General features: G+C 40.0%; 1 protein-coding gene across 1 annotated transcript; it reads right to left on the reverse strand.

Annotated features, from left to right (window-relative positions):
- Positions 1 to 11521: 11521 nt before the first annotated feature.
- LOC135232681 (vomeronasal type-1 receptor 2-like) lies at positions 11522 to 14150 on the reverse strand. The gene is made up of 2 exons (XM_064293174.1): positions 14138 to 14150; positions 11522 to 12480 (listed from the first exon to the last, which is right to left on the reverse strand). The coding sequence occupies exons 1-2, from the start codon at positions 14148 to 14150 to the stop codon at positions 11522 to 11524; spliced, it is 972 nt and encodes a 323-aa protein (XP_064149244.1).
- Between the last annotated feature and the right edge of the window lie 263 nt (positions 14151 to 14413).

The raw sequence follows: 14413 nt of genomic DNA on the forward strand, positions 1-14413 counted from the left end.
AGACATTACAACAGACCCAACTGAAATAAAAAGGATCATAACAGGGCATTATGAAAAACTATACTCCAACAAATTTGAAAACCTAGAGGAAATTGACAAATTTTTAGAAACACACTATCTACCCAAACTAACACAATGATGTTGAAAATCTGAACAGACCCATAGCAAGAGAAAAGATTGAAAAGGTAATAATAATAATAAAAAAATCCCAACAAAAACAAAACAAAGCCCTGGCCCAGATGGCTTCACTGAAGAATTCTACCAAACGTTCAGAGAAGAGCTAATGCCAGTACTACTCAAACTATTTCAGCACATAGAGAAGGAAACAATACTGCCAAATTCCCAGCATAACCCTGATATGAAAACCAGGCAGACACCACAAAAATAGAAAATTACACACCAATATCTCTCATGACTATCCAAAAAAACCCCAGTGCCTTCGAGTCAATTCTGACTCATAGCGACCCTATGGGACAGAGTAGAACTGCTCCATAGAGTTTCCAAGGAGCACCTGGTGGATTTGAACTGCCAACCCTTTGGTTAGCAGCCATAGCACTTAACTACTATACCACCATGACTATAGATGCAAAAATTCTCAACAAAATTCCAGCCAATAGAATTCAGCATCATATCAAAAAATAATACACCATGACAAAGGAGGATTCATATCAAGTAAGCAAGGATGGTTCAACATTAGAAAATCAATCAGTGCAATCCACCACATAAAGAAAGGAAAGAAAAGAATCACGTCATCATCTCAATCGGTGCAAAAAAGGCATTTGACAAAGTCCAACACCTATTCCTGATAAAAACTCTCAAGAAAATAGGTATAAAAGGGGAATTTCTCAATATAATAAAGGGCATCTATGCAAAACCAACGGCCAACATCATTCATAATGGAGAGAGGCTGAAAACATTCCACTTCAGAACAGGAACAAAACAAGGATGCCCTTTATCAGCACTCCTATTTAACATTGTGCTGGAAGTTCTACCTAGAGTAATAAGGCAAGAAAAAGAAATAAAGGGCATCCAAATTGGTAATGAAGAAGTTAAACTCTCCCTATTTGCAAATGGTATGATACTGTACATACAAAACCCAAAAGACTCCATAAGAAAACTACTGGAACTACTCAGCGGAGTAGCAAGATATAAGATAAACATTCAAATATCAGTTTGGATTCCTACAGAGCAATAAAGAGAACGATGAAAAGGAAATCATGAAAACAATACCATTTATAATAGCCGCTAAAAAAAAAAGAAAAACTTAGGAATAAATCTAACCAGGGATGTAACGGAACTATACAAAGAATACTACAAAACATTACTGCAAGAAACGAAAAGAGATCTACATAAATGCAAAAAAAAAAAAAAAAAAATACCACACTCATGGATAGGTAGACTCAACATAGTGGAAATGACAATTCTACCCAAAGCGACTTACAAATACAATGCAATCCCCATCCAAATATCAACAACATTCTTTAGAGGGATGGAAAAACTTATCATTAACTTTATATGGAAAGGGAAGAAGCCCTGGATAAGTAAAGCACTATTGAAAAAGAAGAATAAAGTAGGAAGACTCACACTACCTGAGCTCAGAACCTACTATACAGCTATGGTAGGCAAAACAGCCTGGTGCTGGTACAACGACAGATACAATGACCAACGGAACAGAATTGAGAACCCAGATGTAAACCCATCCACGTGTGTCACCTGATCTTTGACAAGGGCCCAAAGTCCATCAAATGGTGAAAAGACAGCCTTTTTCAGAAATGGTACTGGCAAAACTGAATGTCCATCTGTAAAAAAAAAAAAAAAGAAAGAAAGAAACAGAACCCATACTTCACACCATACACAAAAACTAATTCAAAATGGATCTAAATATAAGACCTAAATATAAAGCCCCAAACTATGAATTTCATAGGAGAAAAAATTGGATCAGTGCTAGAGGCCCTAATACATGGCATTAACAGGATACAACACACAAACTCCAGAAGATAAGCTAGATAACTGGGATCTTCTAAAAATTAAACACCTGTGCTCATCGAAAGACTTCACCAAAAGAGTAAAAAGAGAACTTACAGACTGGGAAAAAATTTTGGCTATTATAAATCAGACAGAGGTCTAACCTCTAAACTCTACAAGAAAATTCAACACCTCTACAACAAAAAGACAAATAATCCAATTAAAAAATGGGCAAAAAAACAGACACTTCACCAAAGAAGAGATTCCAGCGGCCAACAGACACATAAGGAAATGCTCTTGATCACTAGCCTTTAGAGAAATGCAAATCGAAACCACAAATAAATACCATCTCACCCCAGCATTACTAGCACGAATCAAAAAAAAACAGGAAATAACAAATGTTGGCTGGGTGCAGGGAGATTAGAATGCCTATGCACTGCTGGTGGGATTGCAAAATGATACAACCATTTTGGAAAGGGATATGGTGCTTCCTTAGAAAGCTAGAAACAGAAATATCACATGATCTAACAATCCCACTCCAAAGAATATATCCTAGAGTCATAAGAGTTGTCACATGAATGGACACATGCACACCCAAGATCATTGCAGCATTGTTCACAATAGCCAAAAGATGGAAATAACCTGGATGCCCATTTAACAGATGAATGGATAAACAAACTGTGGTACATACACACAATGGAGTATTACGCAAAGATAAAAAGACAACGATGAATCTGTGAAGCATCTCATAATATGGATCAATCTGGAGGGCATTATGCTGAGTGAAATAAGTCAATCACAAATGGGCAAATATTGTAAGAGACCACTACTGTAAAAACTCATGAAAAGGTTTACACACAAAAAGAAACAATGTTTGATGGTTATGAGGCAGGGGATGGGTGGGGGTGGAAAAATACTAAATGGGCAATAGGTAGTAATTTTGGTGAAGGGTAAGACAGAACACAATACTGGGGAAGCCAGCACAACTTGTACAAGGCGAGGTCATGGAAGCTCCATAGACACATCCAAACTCCCTGTGGGACCAAATTGCTGAGCTGATGGTTGTGAGGATCATGGTCTCAGGGAACATCTAGCTCAAATGGCATAACATAGTTTATAAAGAAAATATTCTACATCCTACTTTGGAGAGTAGCATCTGGGTTCTTAAAAGCCTGTGAGTGGCCATCTAGGATACTCCACTGGTCTTATTCCTTTGGGAACAAGGAAGAATGAAGAAAACTAAAGATCAAGGGAAAAGTTAGTTTAAAGGACTAATGGACCACATCTACCACGGCCTTTACCAGACTGAGTCCAGTACAACTAGATGGTGCCCAGCTACCACCACTGACTGCTCTGACAGGGATCACAATAGAGGGTCCCAGGCGGAGGTGGAGAAAAATGTAGAACAAAATTGTAACTCAAAAAGAAAAACCAGACTTCCTGGCCTGACAAAGACTGAAGAAACCCTGAGAGTATGGCCCCTGGCCACCGTTTCAGCTCAGTAATCAAGTCACTCCTGTGGTTCACCCTTAGCCAAAGATTGGACAGGCCCATAAAACAAAACAAGACTAAAGGGGCACATCAGCCCAAGTGCAAGGACTAGAAAGCAGGAGGGAACAGGAAAGCTGGTAATAGGGAACCCAAGGTTGAGAAGGAAGAGTGTTGAAAAGTTGTGGGGTTGTTAACCAATGTCATAAAACAATATGTGTACTAACTGCTTAATGAGAAACTGATTTGTTCTGTAAACCTTCACCTAAAGTACAATAAGAAAATTAAGAAAAAATAATCTTTGGTTTGTATGTATTTCCTTGTATCATATCAGTGAGATCAGACAGCACTTGTCCTTTGTGACTGACTTACCTTAAAAAAAAAAAAAATTTTTTTTTTTTTCCAAGGTTCATTCATGTTGTGCAAACATCAGGACTTCATTTCTCTTTATGGCTGACTAGTAGTATTCCATTGTGTGTATTTACCACATTTTGTTTAGCTATTCTTCTATTGATGGACACAAAGGCTTCTTAAGGCTGGGAGAGGAAGCAAAAAGGAGAATAACACATGGCCTCTTCTGTATCTTCTGATCAATTTGATACTACCACCCATCTGGCATAGCTGGATCCTCTCTTCTTCTCTGGGCCTCTCTGTTTTTACCTACATCCTGTCAACTCATCTTAAATATACTTTGTGGAGGCAGGGCCAGGAAACCCTGGTGGCGTAGTGGTTAAGTGCTACGGCTGCTAACCAAGAGGTCAGCAGTTTGAATCCACCAGGCCCTCCTTGGAAATTCTATCGGGCAGTTCTACTCTGTCCTATAGGGTCGCTATGAGTCAGAATCAACTCGACGGCAGTGGGTTTGGTTTTGGTTTGGAGGCAGGGCCAAGACGGTGGAGTAGTCAGACACTTCCTGTGGTCATTCTTACAACAAAGACCTGAAAAAACAACAGTATCAATTATATATGACAATCTAGCAGTCCTGAACATCAAAGACATAACTGGGGAGTTGGACTGAGCAGCAGGAAGAGGGAGACACAGCTCAGAAGCAGCGAGGATTTGTCAGATCTGATCTGGCTGGCAACCTACAGGCTGGATTTGTTGGCACATGTGGGCTGAGGTAAACAGTAGTGCCCAGGACACATTTTCCACAGCAGGACAAATGGAGTAACAGAGAATCTGCTCAAGTCTCCTGAACAAGGGAGAAGCAACGCCGCATTGGTGGAAGTTAAGTACAAGTGTCCAACCTCCCCCTCCAGGATCAAAAAAAAAAAACCCTTCCACCCCTGGGAAGTACCTCTCTCCTATTTACCTGCCCCCTCCCACTCTGCTCCAGTCCCAGCCCAGCTTCCATGAATGCTGTGCCCCCTGGGCTGAAAGTAGGACCCATTGGGCTTCCCGAGCCCTTCACTCACATTTGGAGAGGGCAAAATTGACAAACAGGAAAAAATAATCTGCCTGGTCCCCTAACCCTGGAACTCAGGACAGCCACAGGCCTTTTGCCTATACACAGGTATAAGGAGTTCAAGGACTTTGAATGCCTTTCACCCCTGCCTAAACCTGTGTAGGCCCATTTCAAGAGCATAGGCCCTCATTAACACAGTACAACAGGGTATATACCTGAAGCCTATTTTCAACTATAACAGCTAAGGAGGAGTGGCGATTTGTGACATTTGACACCACCCTGGCCATTAAGCAGGGTCCTCACCTACCCACATCAGGGGCCTGAGGACTAGTGGTTCCGCCCACTCCACCTAGCCACCCATGACAGGGGCCCGAGAATAAGTAGTGCTTCCCCAGTCCTTACAGCCAACAGCATTGGGTGCCCAAAGTCCAGTTGCAAAACCCACCCACCTATGTGCTCTAGGGAACAGGTACATGCCTTACACCCCAGCACTCAGGGGCAGACATCAGCCCCCTACCTTGCTCAGCACATAACTCCCTACTGCAGCCAGATACCTGTGCCTACTCCAATCATCTCTGCCCATCTAGGACTGTATGTAAGAGTCCAAACCACACTCTTAGTGACCAATGTCCAGAACACCTGAGCTGAGTCCACAGAAGAAAAGTAAATGGACTCTTGAGCTCACATACCTAACAGCTCTAACCATCTGGTGACAAGATGTGAGAGCTTCAAAGTTGCCAATAACCAAGGTAGCTCACATGACCAATCTATTTGGGCATATCAAAACAAAACAAGAATCTAGGACACAGTAAGCAAACATAAAATAAATATAATAATTTATTAATGCCTCAGAGACAACAGTCAATATCAAATCACATAAAGAGGGAGACCATGACTGCTTCAGCAAGCGACCCAAATAAAGATCCAAGAAGCCTCCTGAACGAAGATGATTTATTGGAATTCCAGAGGTAAAATTCAAAAGATTAATATACAGAACTCTTCAAGAGGTCAGGAAGAAGATCAGGCAACACACAGAACCATCCAAGGAACACACAGACAAAGCAACAGGGGAACTTAAGAAGGTTATACAAGAGCTATGTGACACATTAACAGGCTGCAAGGATTCATAGAGAGACAGTGAACAGAAATCCAAAAGATTAACAATAAAATTGCAGAATTAGACAACTCAATAGAAAGTCATAGGAGCAGAATTGAGGCAACGGAAGTCAGAATTAGTGAGACTGAAGATAAAGCAGCTGCCACCAATTTCTTTGAGGAAAAACCAGATCAAAGAATTTTTAAAAAGTGAAGAAACCCTAAGAATCATCTGGGACTCTACCAAGAGGAATAGTCTACATGTGATTGGAGTACCAGAACAGCTTAGGGTAACAGAAAATGCAGAGAGAATTGTTTAAGGTTAGTTGGCAGAAAACTTCCCTTATATCATGAAAAATAAGAAGATACCTATCCAAGGTGCTCATCAAACCACACACAGGGTAGATTCCAAAAGAAAGACACCAAGATATAATCAAACTTCCCAAACAAAACATAAAAGAGAATTTTAAGAGTGGCTAGGGATAAGCGAAAGTCACCTACAAAGAAGAGTCAGTAAGACTAAGCTCTAACTACTCAGCAGAAACCATGCAGGCAAGAAGGCAAAGGGATGACATATATAAAGCCCTGAAGGAAAAAAATTGCCAGCCAAGAATTATATATCCTGCAAAATTGTCCCTCAAATACGATGGTGAAATTAGGGTATTTCCAGATAAACAGAAGTTAAGGGAATCTGTACAATTCAAATGAAAATTACAAGAAATACTAAAGGGAGTCCTCCAGTTAGAAAATCAACAGTATCAGCTAACAACCCAAGACTAGAACACAGGACAGAACAACCAGATAACAACCCAGATAGGGGAGTCTCAAAAATAAATCAAAGCTAAAATACTGAAAATAGGAAAAGAGAGATGTCAATATGTAAGAGATGATAACATTAAACAAAAAAGAAGGACTAAATGATGTGGTCACAGAACTTGCATATGGAGAGGAAGTCAAGGCCATATCAAGAAATAAAGGATTGGTTTAAACTTAGAAAATTAGAGGTAAATGTTAAGATTACCACTAAGGAAACTAACAATCCTACACATCAAAATAAAAGAGAAGAAAAACATAAAGATTCAGGAAACACAAAATAAACAGCAATGAAAAATGAAAAGAAAATACATAAAGAAAAAGGTCTCAGAGCAGAAAATTAAGTGGAACAACAAAACTGTCAACAACACACACACACACACAAACACATCAAAATGACAGCACTAAACTCATACCTATCAATAATTACACTGAAAGTAAATGGACTAAATGCACCAATAAAGAGACAGGGAATGGCAGAACAGATAAAAAAAAAAACACGATTTGTCTATACGTTGCCTACAATAGACACACCTTAGACTCAAAGACAGAAACAAACCAAAACTCAAAGGATGGAAAAAAATATATCAAGCAAACAACAGTCAAAAAAGAGCAGGAGTGGCAACATTAATCTCTGACAAAATAGACTTTAAAGCAAAAACCACCATAAAGGATAAAGAAGGATACTATACAAAGATTAAAGGGTCAGTACACCAGGAGAATATAACCATAATAAATATTTACACACCCAACAATAGGGTTCCAAAATACATAAAGCAAACTCTAACAGCACTGAAAAGAGAAATAACTCCACAATAACAGTAGGAGACTTCAACACACCACTTTTGATGAAGGATGGAACATCCAGAAGGAAGCTCAATAAAGACATGGAAGATCTAATTGTTACTGTCAACCAACTTGACCTCATAGACGTATACAGAACACTGCACCCAAAAGCAGCCAAGTATTCTTTCTTTTCCAATGCATATGGAATATTATCCAGAATAGACCACATTCTAGGTCATAAGGCATGCCTCAACAGAATCTAAAGCTTCAAAGTATTGCAAAGCACCTTTTATGCCCATAAAGCCATAAAAGTAGAAATCAATAACAGAAAAGCAAGGGGAAAAAAAAAATCAAACACATGGAAACGGAACAACACTTTGCTCAAAAACTACTGGATTATAGAAGAAATTAAGGATGGAATACAGAAATTCACAGAATCAAATGAGAATAAAACACATCCTAGCAGAACCTCTGGGACACAGCAAAAGCAGTGCTCAGAGGTCAATTTATAGCAATAAATGCACACGTTCAAAGAGAAGAAAGGGCCAAAATCAAAACATTAACCCTACAACACGAACAAATAGAAAGAGAGCAGCAAAAAAAAATAGACTTTGGAAAAAACTAGTTATAGTACTCATAACCCAAATATCATCTGTGGCTATCTTCACCTCCTTAGAATTCTGGGCTCTGACCCCTATATTTCCAAGGCCTGGGAAGTTTGACGTTATCCCAGGATTTAATTCTGATTGTTACCTGCTTTCTTTCAGTGTCATTCCATTGAGAAACAAGGAACTGAAGGTGGGGCTGGGAATCCTCCTGCTTTATCAGCAGTAGAAGTCCTACCCATTCCCTCAGGACCTGCCACTGGATGGCATAACTGGTTGTTCCTCTGTCCAGGGGTGATGCTTATTGATGTCCTGAGCAATATTACCTATTCATGGCATCCAGCTTGGGCAGGAATGCTTCCCGTGTTGTCTTCCACATCCTTAGAGCTTGACCTGTGGGTGGCTCACTGTCTAACCACAAAAATGAGGCCCTCCCTCCCATAGTGGGAGTTTCATCTAAGGCTCTAATAGACTCAGGAAGAAAAACTGCCAAGTGGCAGAAATTTGGCAAACCAGTCAGTGTTTTTATTTGTTCTTTAAGGAGGCTGTTTTCCTTTCAATTATTCCTGCCCCCTGAGGATTATAAGGTAGAGGAAGGGCCAGTCTAGACCTTGTTTCTTGGCTCATTACTGCACAACCCACCCAAGGGGGCCATATAAAGTGAGTACCATGATCGCTGTTAATTTCTTTAGGAGTGCCGTACCTGGATATTAGTTTTCTTAACTGGAAATTGTGTCAATCTGATAGGGTCTTACAGTAGAGAAAGCTTGGAGTAATGCACGGTGGGTATCCACACAAGTGAGAGCAAATTGACATCCCTTACTTTTAGGCAGAGGGCCTATATAATCAATTTGACTCTTACAAGGAACCGTTATATTGGCCCCCTTTAATATGCCATGTCTTCACTTAAGTGGAGCTAGCTTTTGGAGCAACATAGTGAATGCACTGTCCCACATTTCTTACGCATCCACATAGCCATATCTAGATTATCAGTGGGGACAATGGCTCTTACATTGCTGCTAGGGAGCTACTTCTTCATTGCCCATTGGGGAATTCACAGTGTGTCCTGCGACATGATACACAGTTACTTGAGATCCAGATCATGCAGCTTGTCCCAGATGTCTTGCTATAGTTCTTGCCCCCACAGGGGTCTTCCATTAATTTCCCAACAATCCTTTCCCATTGGGGTATCCACAGAGGGAGGCCTTTCATTACTGCCCAAGAGTCAATAAAAATAATTAAGGGATGAGGATTTTGGGTGATTCTAGCTACAAAAAAAAAAAAAAAAAAAAACCAGTGCTGTCGAGTTGACGAGGATGCCCTTAATTTGGCCCTTTGACTATTGCACCCAGCACCCATTTCCATCCAGATGGTGTCAGTAGCAAGCCTGATAGCAAAAAGGTCACCACTCGGGGGGCAGGGCTGCACACTATCTGTGTAGGCCTACCCCTACCTTGACACACCTATTTAATTGGTGCCTTCCAACTGCATTCTCTTTTTTTTAAGGTACTATTTGATTTCTTTACACTTTTTAAAATTGTGATAAGTTTGTATATACCCCATGCCGTCGAGTCGATTCTGACTCATAGCGACCCTATAGGACAGAGTAGAACTGCTCCATTAAGTTTCCAAGGAGCGCCTGGTGGATTCGAACTGCCGACCCTTTGGTTAGGAGCCGTAGCACTTAACCACTATGCCACAAGGGTTTCCAAGTTTGTATATATATATACACACACACATATAACAGACTTTTGCCATTTCAAAATATTTTACATGTACAACTCAGTGACATTAATTTCTATAACCAAGGTGTTAAACACTTGTCACTGTTTCCAATGAACAGAATCTTAGTCCGCCCCTCCCCACGCCCCAAGAAATGACTGTCTCTTTTCCCTTCCCTCTCACCCCTGGTAAGGATTCATAACCTTTGATCTTTATATATTTCCTTATTCTGTATCTTTTATATAACTGGGATCATATAATATTTGTGACTGATGTTTTACTCGCTATATTATTTTGAATTCACTGTACACGTCTGCTTATGTTTTTCTTTCTTATCTTACATTTTATTTTTCCAATGTTTACTTGAAAAAAGATTTAATGTCTGCAGTCCCTGGTTAATGAACATCCAACTTATGAACCACTCCTACTTAAGAAAATGCTCCCATAAAACCTCTTGTATTAAAATCTGCGTTAAATACAATGGTTCGTAATAACGAGCGCATGCACTACTTTGTGACACTCATGAAAACATTGCACAGTTTAAAAGTGTTTCTTAAGTGTTTATATGCCCAAAAGGTTAAATACATATTATATACTAAGGCAAACATTTGACTAACTGATGCTAAACAAGAACTGAATGTACCTGTTTAAACTTACCCACAAATTCAACTTAAAGACAGACTTAGGAATGAATCTTGTTCGTAACTTGGGGACTGCCTGTATACAAAACTTTCTGCAGGGGTGTGATTATATCTCAAATAGCCACCATTTCTCTTAGGATGTAAAGTATAAATTCAGAACCTGGACTCCAGTTCCTTCAGTAACATTAACCTAATTTTTCTTGAAATTTATATAGGCCAGTTACTTACAATATTAAAATATAGGGCCATACCCCTCTCCAGGATACCAGTTTCCCTAAGGTCCATCCCAGGTGATACTCCTATTTTATGAAACTGACCTTAAATTTCCAAGTCCAGTTAAGTTTGTGGAAAATATTATATTTTAGATTAAAAATACATGCTCAGAGACAATTCTAGTAATTCCACATTATTTCATCAGTCTTGGAGAAGTACAGCCAGAATGCTCCTTAGAAGAAAGGATGGGCAGACTTGGTTTTACTTTCATTGGGCACATCATCAGGAGGGACCAGCCACTGGAGAAGGACTTCGTGCTTTGTAAGGTAGTGGGTCAGCGAAAAAGATGGATACCCTCAATGAGACAGATTGACATAGTGGCTACAACAATGGGCTCAAACATACCAACAATCGTGAGGATGCTGCAGGAGCAGGCAAAGTTTCGTTCTGTTTTACATAAGGTCGTTATGAATAGAAGTGACTCGACAACAACTAACAAGAACAACCACCACGTTATTTCAGGATTAACTGTTTTATTATAGCACAGGCTCTGAACGTCTCCACTGCAACCATTAACAAAATACAACTCTAGAAGCTCTTATATAACACTGACATCAGGATTCATTTACTATTGCAACTATTATTTACAATTTATCATCAGGGCATAGCCTCAGTCTGCCTAGTTCACCACTCTTTCTGCAGTGAGACTAGCCAGTAATTGTTCTTAAGGTTCTGTGAGGGATGTGCTCATCAATGACTGAACATGGTACAAAATGTATGTATTACTATCATTTTCTTATGAGAGATAGAAATTGTATATTCCTTCCACAGCAGACAGAGCAAAGTCTCAGTACACGGGAGTCACTGCTCATGAGAACAAAGGGGCTGATTGTTGGGAAGCACGCCGTGATTAACGCAGACATGTTCACCAGCCACCAACTGGGACTATCAAAGAGAGCTAAATAAGCATAAATAATGGAAGAGAGGGCATAAAATGATACAAAGGTGCTCACCAGGACAAGGATACTTTGGGTGGCCCTGGTTTCAGCAGAGGATCTGGGGGAGATGTTGTTCCTATGAATGTGTTGGACCCTCTGCTTGTGTCTGTACAGGATGAAAACCATGGAGCCACTGGCCCAGGACATGAATCCCAAATAGAAAACATCATGGGAGGATACGAATGCTGCATAAAGTGAGATTGTCACATTGTCATGCTGTGTAGTAGAGCAGTATTCCAGTACAGTTTTCTTTATGATGGTATTGTTCCTCCATTTCCCAGACACATAGATAGGAACAATGGCATTGACCAACATGTGTAGTGTCCAGCAGAGGATACTGGAGGGACTGATGTACTTCAGGGCTTTTAGTTTAAGCTCTGCCCACCTGGAGTGCATAGGGCTGATGGTGATGGTCTGGAAGACACTCAAGAGGCAGGTGGTACAAATGGACATACCTCTGGCCACCCTTTGAAGATATAAAACAAGTTTGCATCCAAAATCATTGAGGAAATGTTTTAACCCAAAAGCAAGCAATGTCTGGGGCACTCCTGCAGAGAGAATGACCAAGGAGTTGGCTACCGTCAGGTGCCTGAGGATCAAGTCTGTGGACCGTGACCTGTATCCATAGAAGTGAGGGAGGATGTAATGAATCGTGAGTGAGAAATTCCCCAGGATTCTAACAACCGTCTGGAATAGGAGGATCGTTGCTATTTTCAAATCCAGGGAGGCTATCCTGTCATTTCCCAGGGCTTGAGATTAAAATTCACATACAGAGGGCTCTGCATGGAAGCGTGACTGTGGCTTACATTCTTCATGGAAAATAAAACAGAAAATTTTCCACTTACCATTACTTCACTCTGAGAATTAATTTCTAAATATATTTTCTTTTGTTAAGAGATTCCCAATATAGTCTTGTGTTTCCCTTTGTAGCACTCACAAAGTTTTGGTCACTGTTTTGAATGCTTTACCTGTTCTAAATTATTTAGTATTCATGACTCTATGAGTTAGGAGCTAATATTACTCTTCTTTGTCAGACAAAGAGAATTTAGCCACAGGGAGCTTAAGGGACTCACAGAAATAGACATAGAGTCAGGATTTGAACCTGGGTAACCTGGTTGCTGGAGCCCTGGTGGCACAGCGGTTCAGAGCTCGGGTGGTAACCAAAAGATTGGCAGTTCAAATCCACCAGCCACTCCTTGGAAACCCTATGGAGGAGTTCTCCTCTGTCTTATAGGGTAGCTATGAGTCCAAAACCACGTGACAGCCATAGGTAATCTGGTTGCAATGACATTGGTTTGACCACTGTGCTATTTTATCAGAGCTCTCTTGTTGTGTACTTCAAATAATCCAAATACCTGTCATATTTTAAATATATTTTATGAGTTCAGTTGTGATAATTTCCCTATTTATCTAAGTATTCTATAGAGCAATAGCATTTATAAATCAATTCAGAAGTGTTAGTAAATTGTAGATGCCCTGGCTAATTTTCCATGACTGAACTGGATTTATTTAATAAATATTAGCATGGCAACAGAACCACTCAATTTTTTGGCCAGGAATTAAAGTACAATTACATCCATCACAGAAATTATTGTATAAAACTATGCTGTGGCCTAAAGCATAGGACATGGAACATAAATAAGTGATAAAGTATTTTGGGGGTAAAAACTAAATCCTGATTCAGGAGCATGTAACCACACATCTGTCATTTTTGAAAAAGGAACAGAAACTATATTTGTTTTGGAGAAGATTAAAACATAAGACAAGCAAATTGCAGGAAAATAATTCTGTTTTACCAATTGTCACCGTTACACGGTTTCTGCTGAGAATTAGATATTAGTTTTATCGTACCCATTGCTACATGCACAGAGCATTCACAGAAATAACTGTAGTACTCCTGAAAATGTCTTTGTAGTTTTCATATGCCATATTGAATGGCAGAGAAATTTTTAAATTTCTACAGTGAAGCACCATAAAATTGAGATTTTGATACCACTTAGATCAAACACCAAGAACCACCTTCTGCAAGAATTTCATGAAATTACTTTAAGAGCAGCCAGGGATTGGTGCCAATCTCAGACCTCCAGTCTCCCTCCAAAAGCTGAGCTCATGCCCCAGGAATTGTCCTTCCTGAGTGACACTAGCACTGCATCAGTTCGTACCTCAGAGATATCTCCTTTCCAGACATTATCACTCACCTACGTCCTGATCTGCCTCTTTCCCTTCTGGAACCTACTTTTCAGGCTGAAATAGAAAATACCTGACTCCTACCTACTGCCAGGACAATGGGCTCAGTAACGGTCACAACAGCCAACACAGGTGTGAAAGGGAGGCAGGCAGACCCTGAGGTATGAGTTAGAGATTCTGTGACCTCACTTTCCTACAGAACTGCACTTATCATCTCACCTGTAGCAGCCATGATGGTCCAATGCTGGGGAGTAAGAAAAGTTCTGAAGCACTTTGTCCCACTTTTTATCTTCTGGAAACTCAAGTGTCGGCTGAGTATCACCATTAAGATCACTGAGGTCACTTGGAGACTTGGTGAGTAAGAAATATCATCTGACTGATATGTGTACACACCCACACCCCTCCAACACACATTTATTCATATATAAAAATGTAAGCATGTGTGTATGTGTACCTCCACTGTCTGGCAATATGACTGTTTTGTATGTACTTGGA

The sequence above is a fragment of the Loxodonta africana genome, chromosome 11, assembly GCF_030014295.1.
Source record: "Loxodonta africana isolate mLoxAfr1 chromosome 11, mLoxAfr1.hap2, whole genome shotgun sequence".
Taxonomy (NCBI): domain Eukaryota; kingdom Metazoa; phylum Chordata; class Mammalia; order Proboscidea; family Elephantidae; genus Loxodonta; species Loxodonta africana.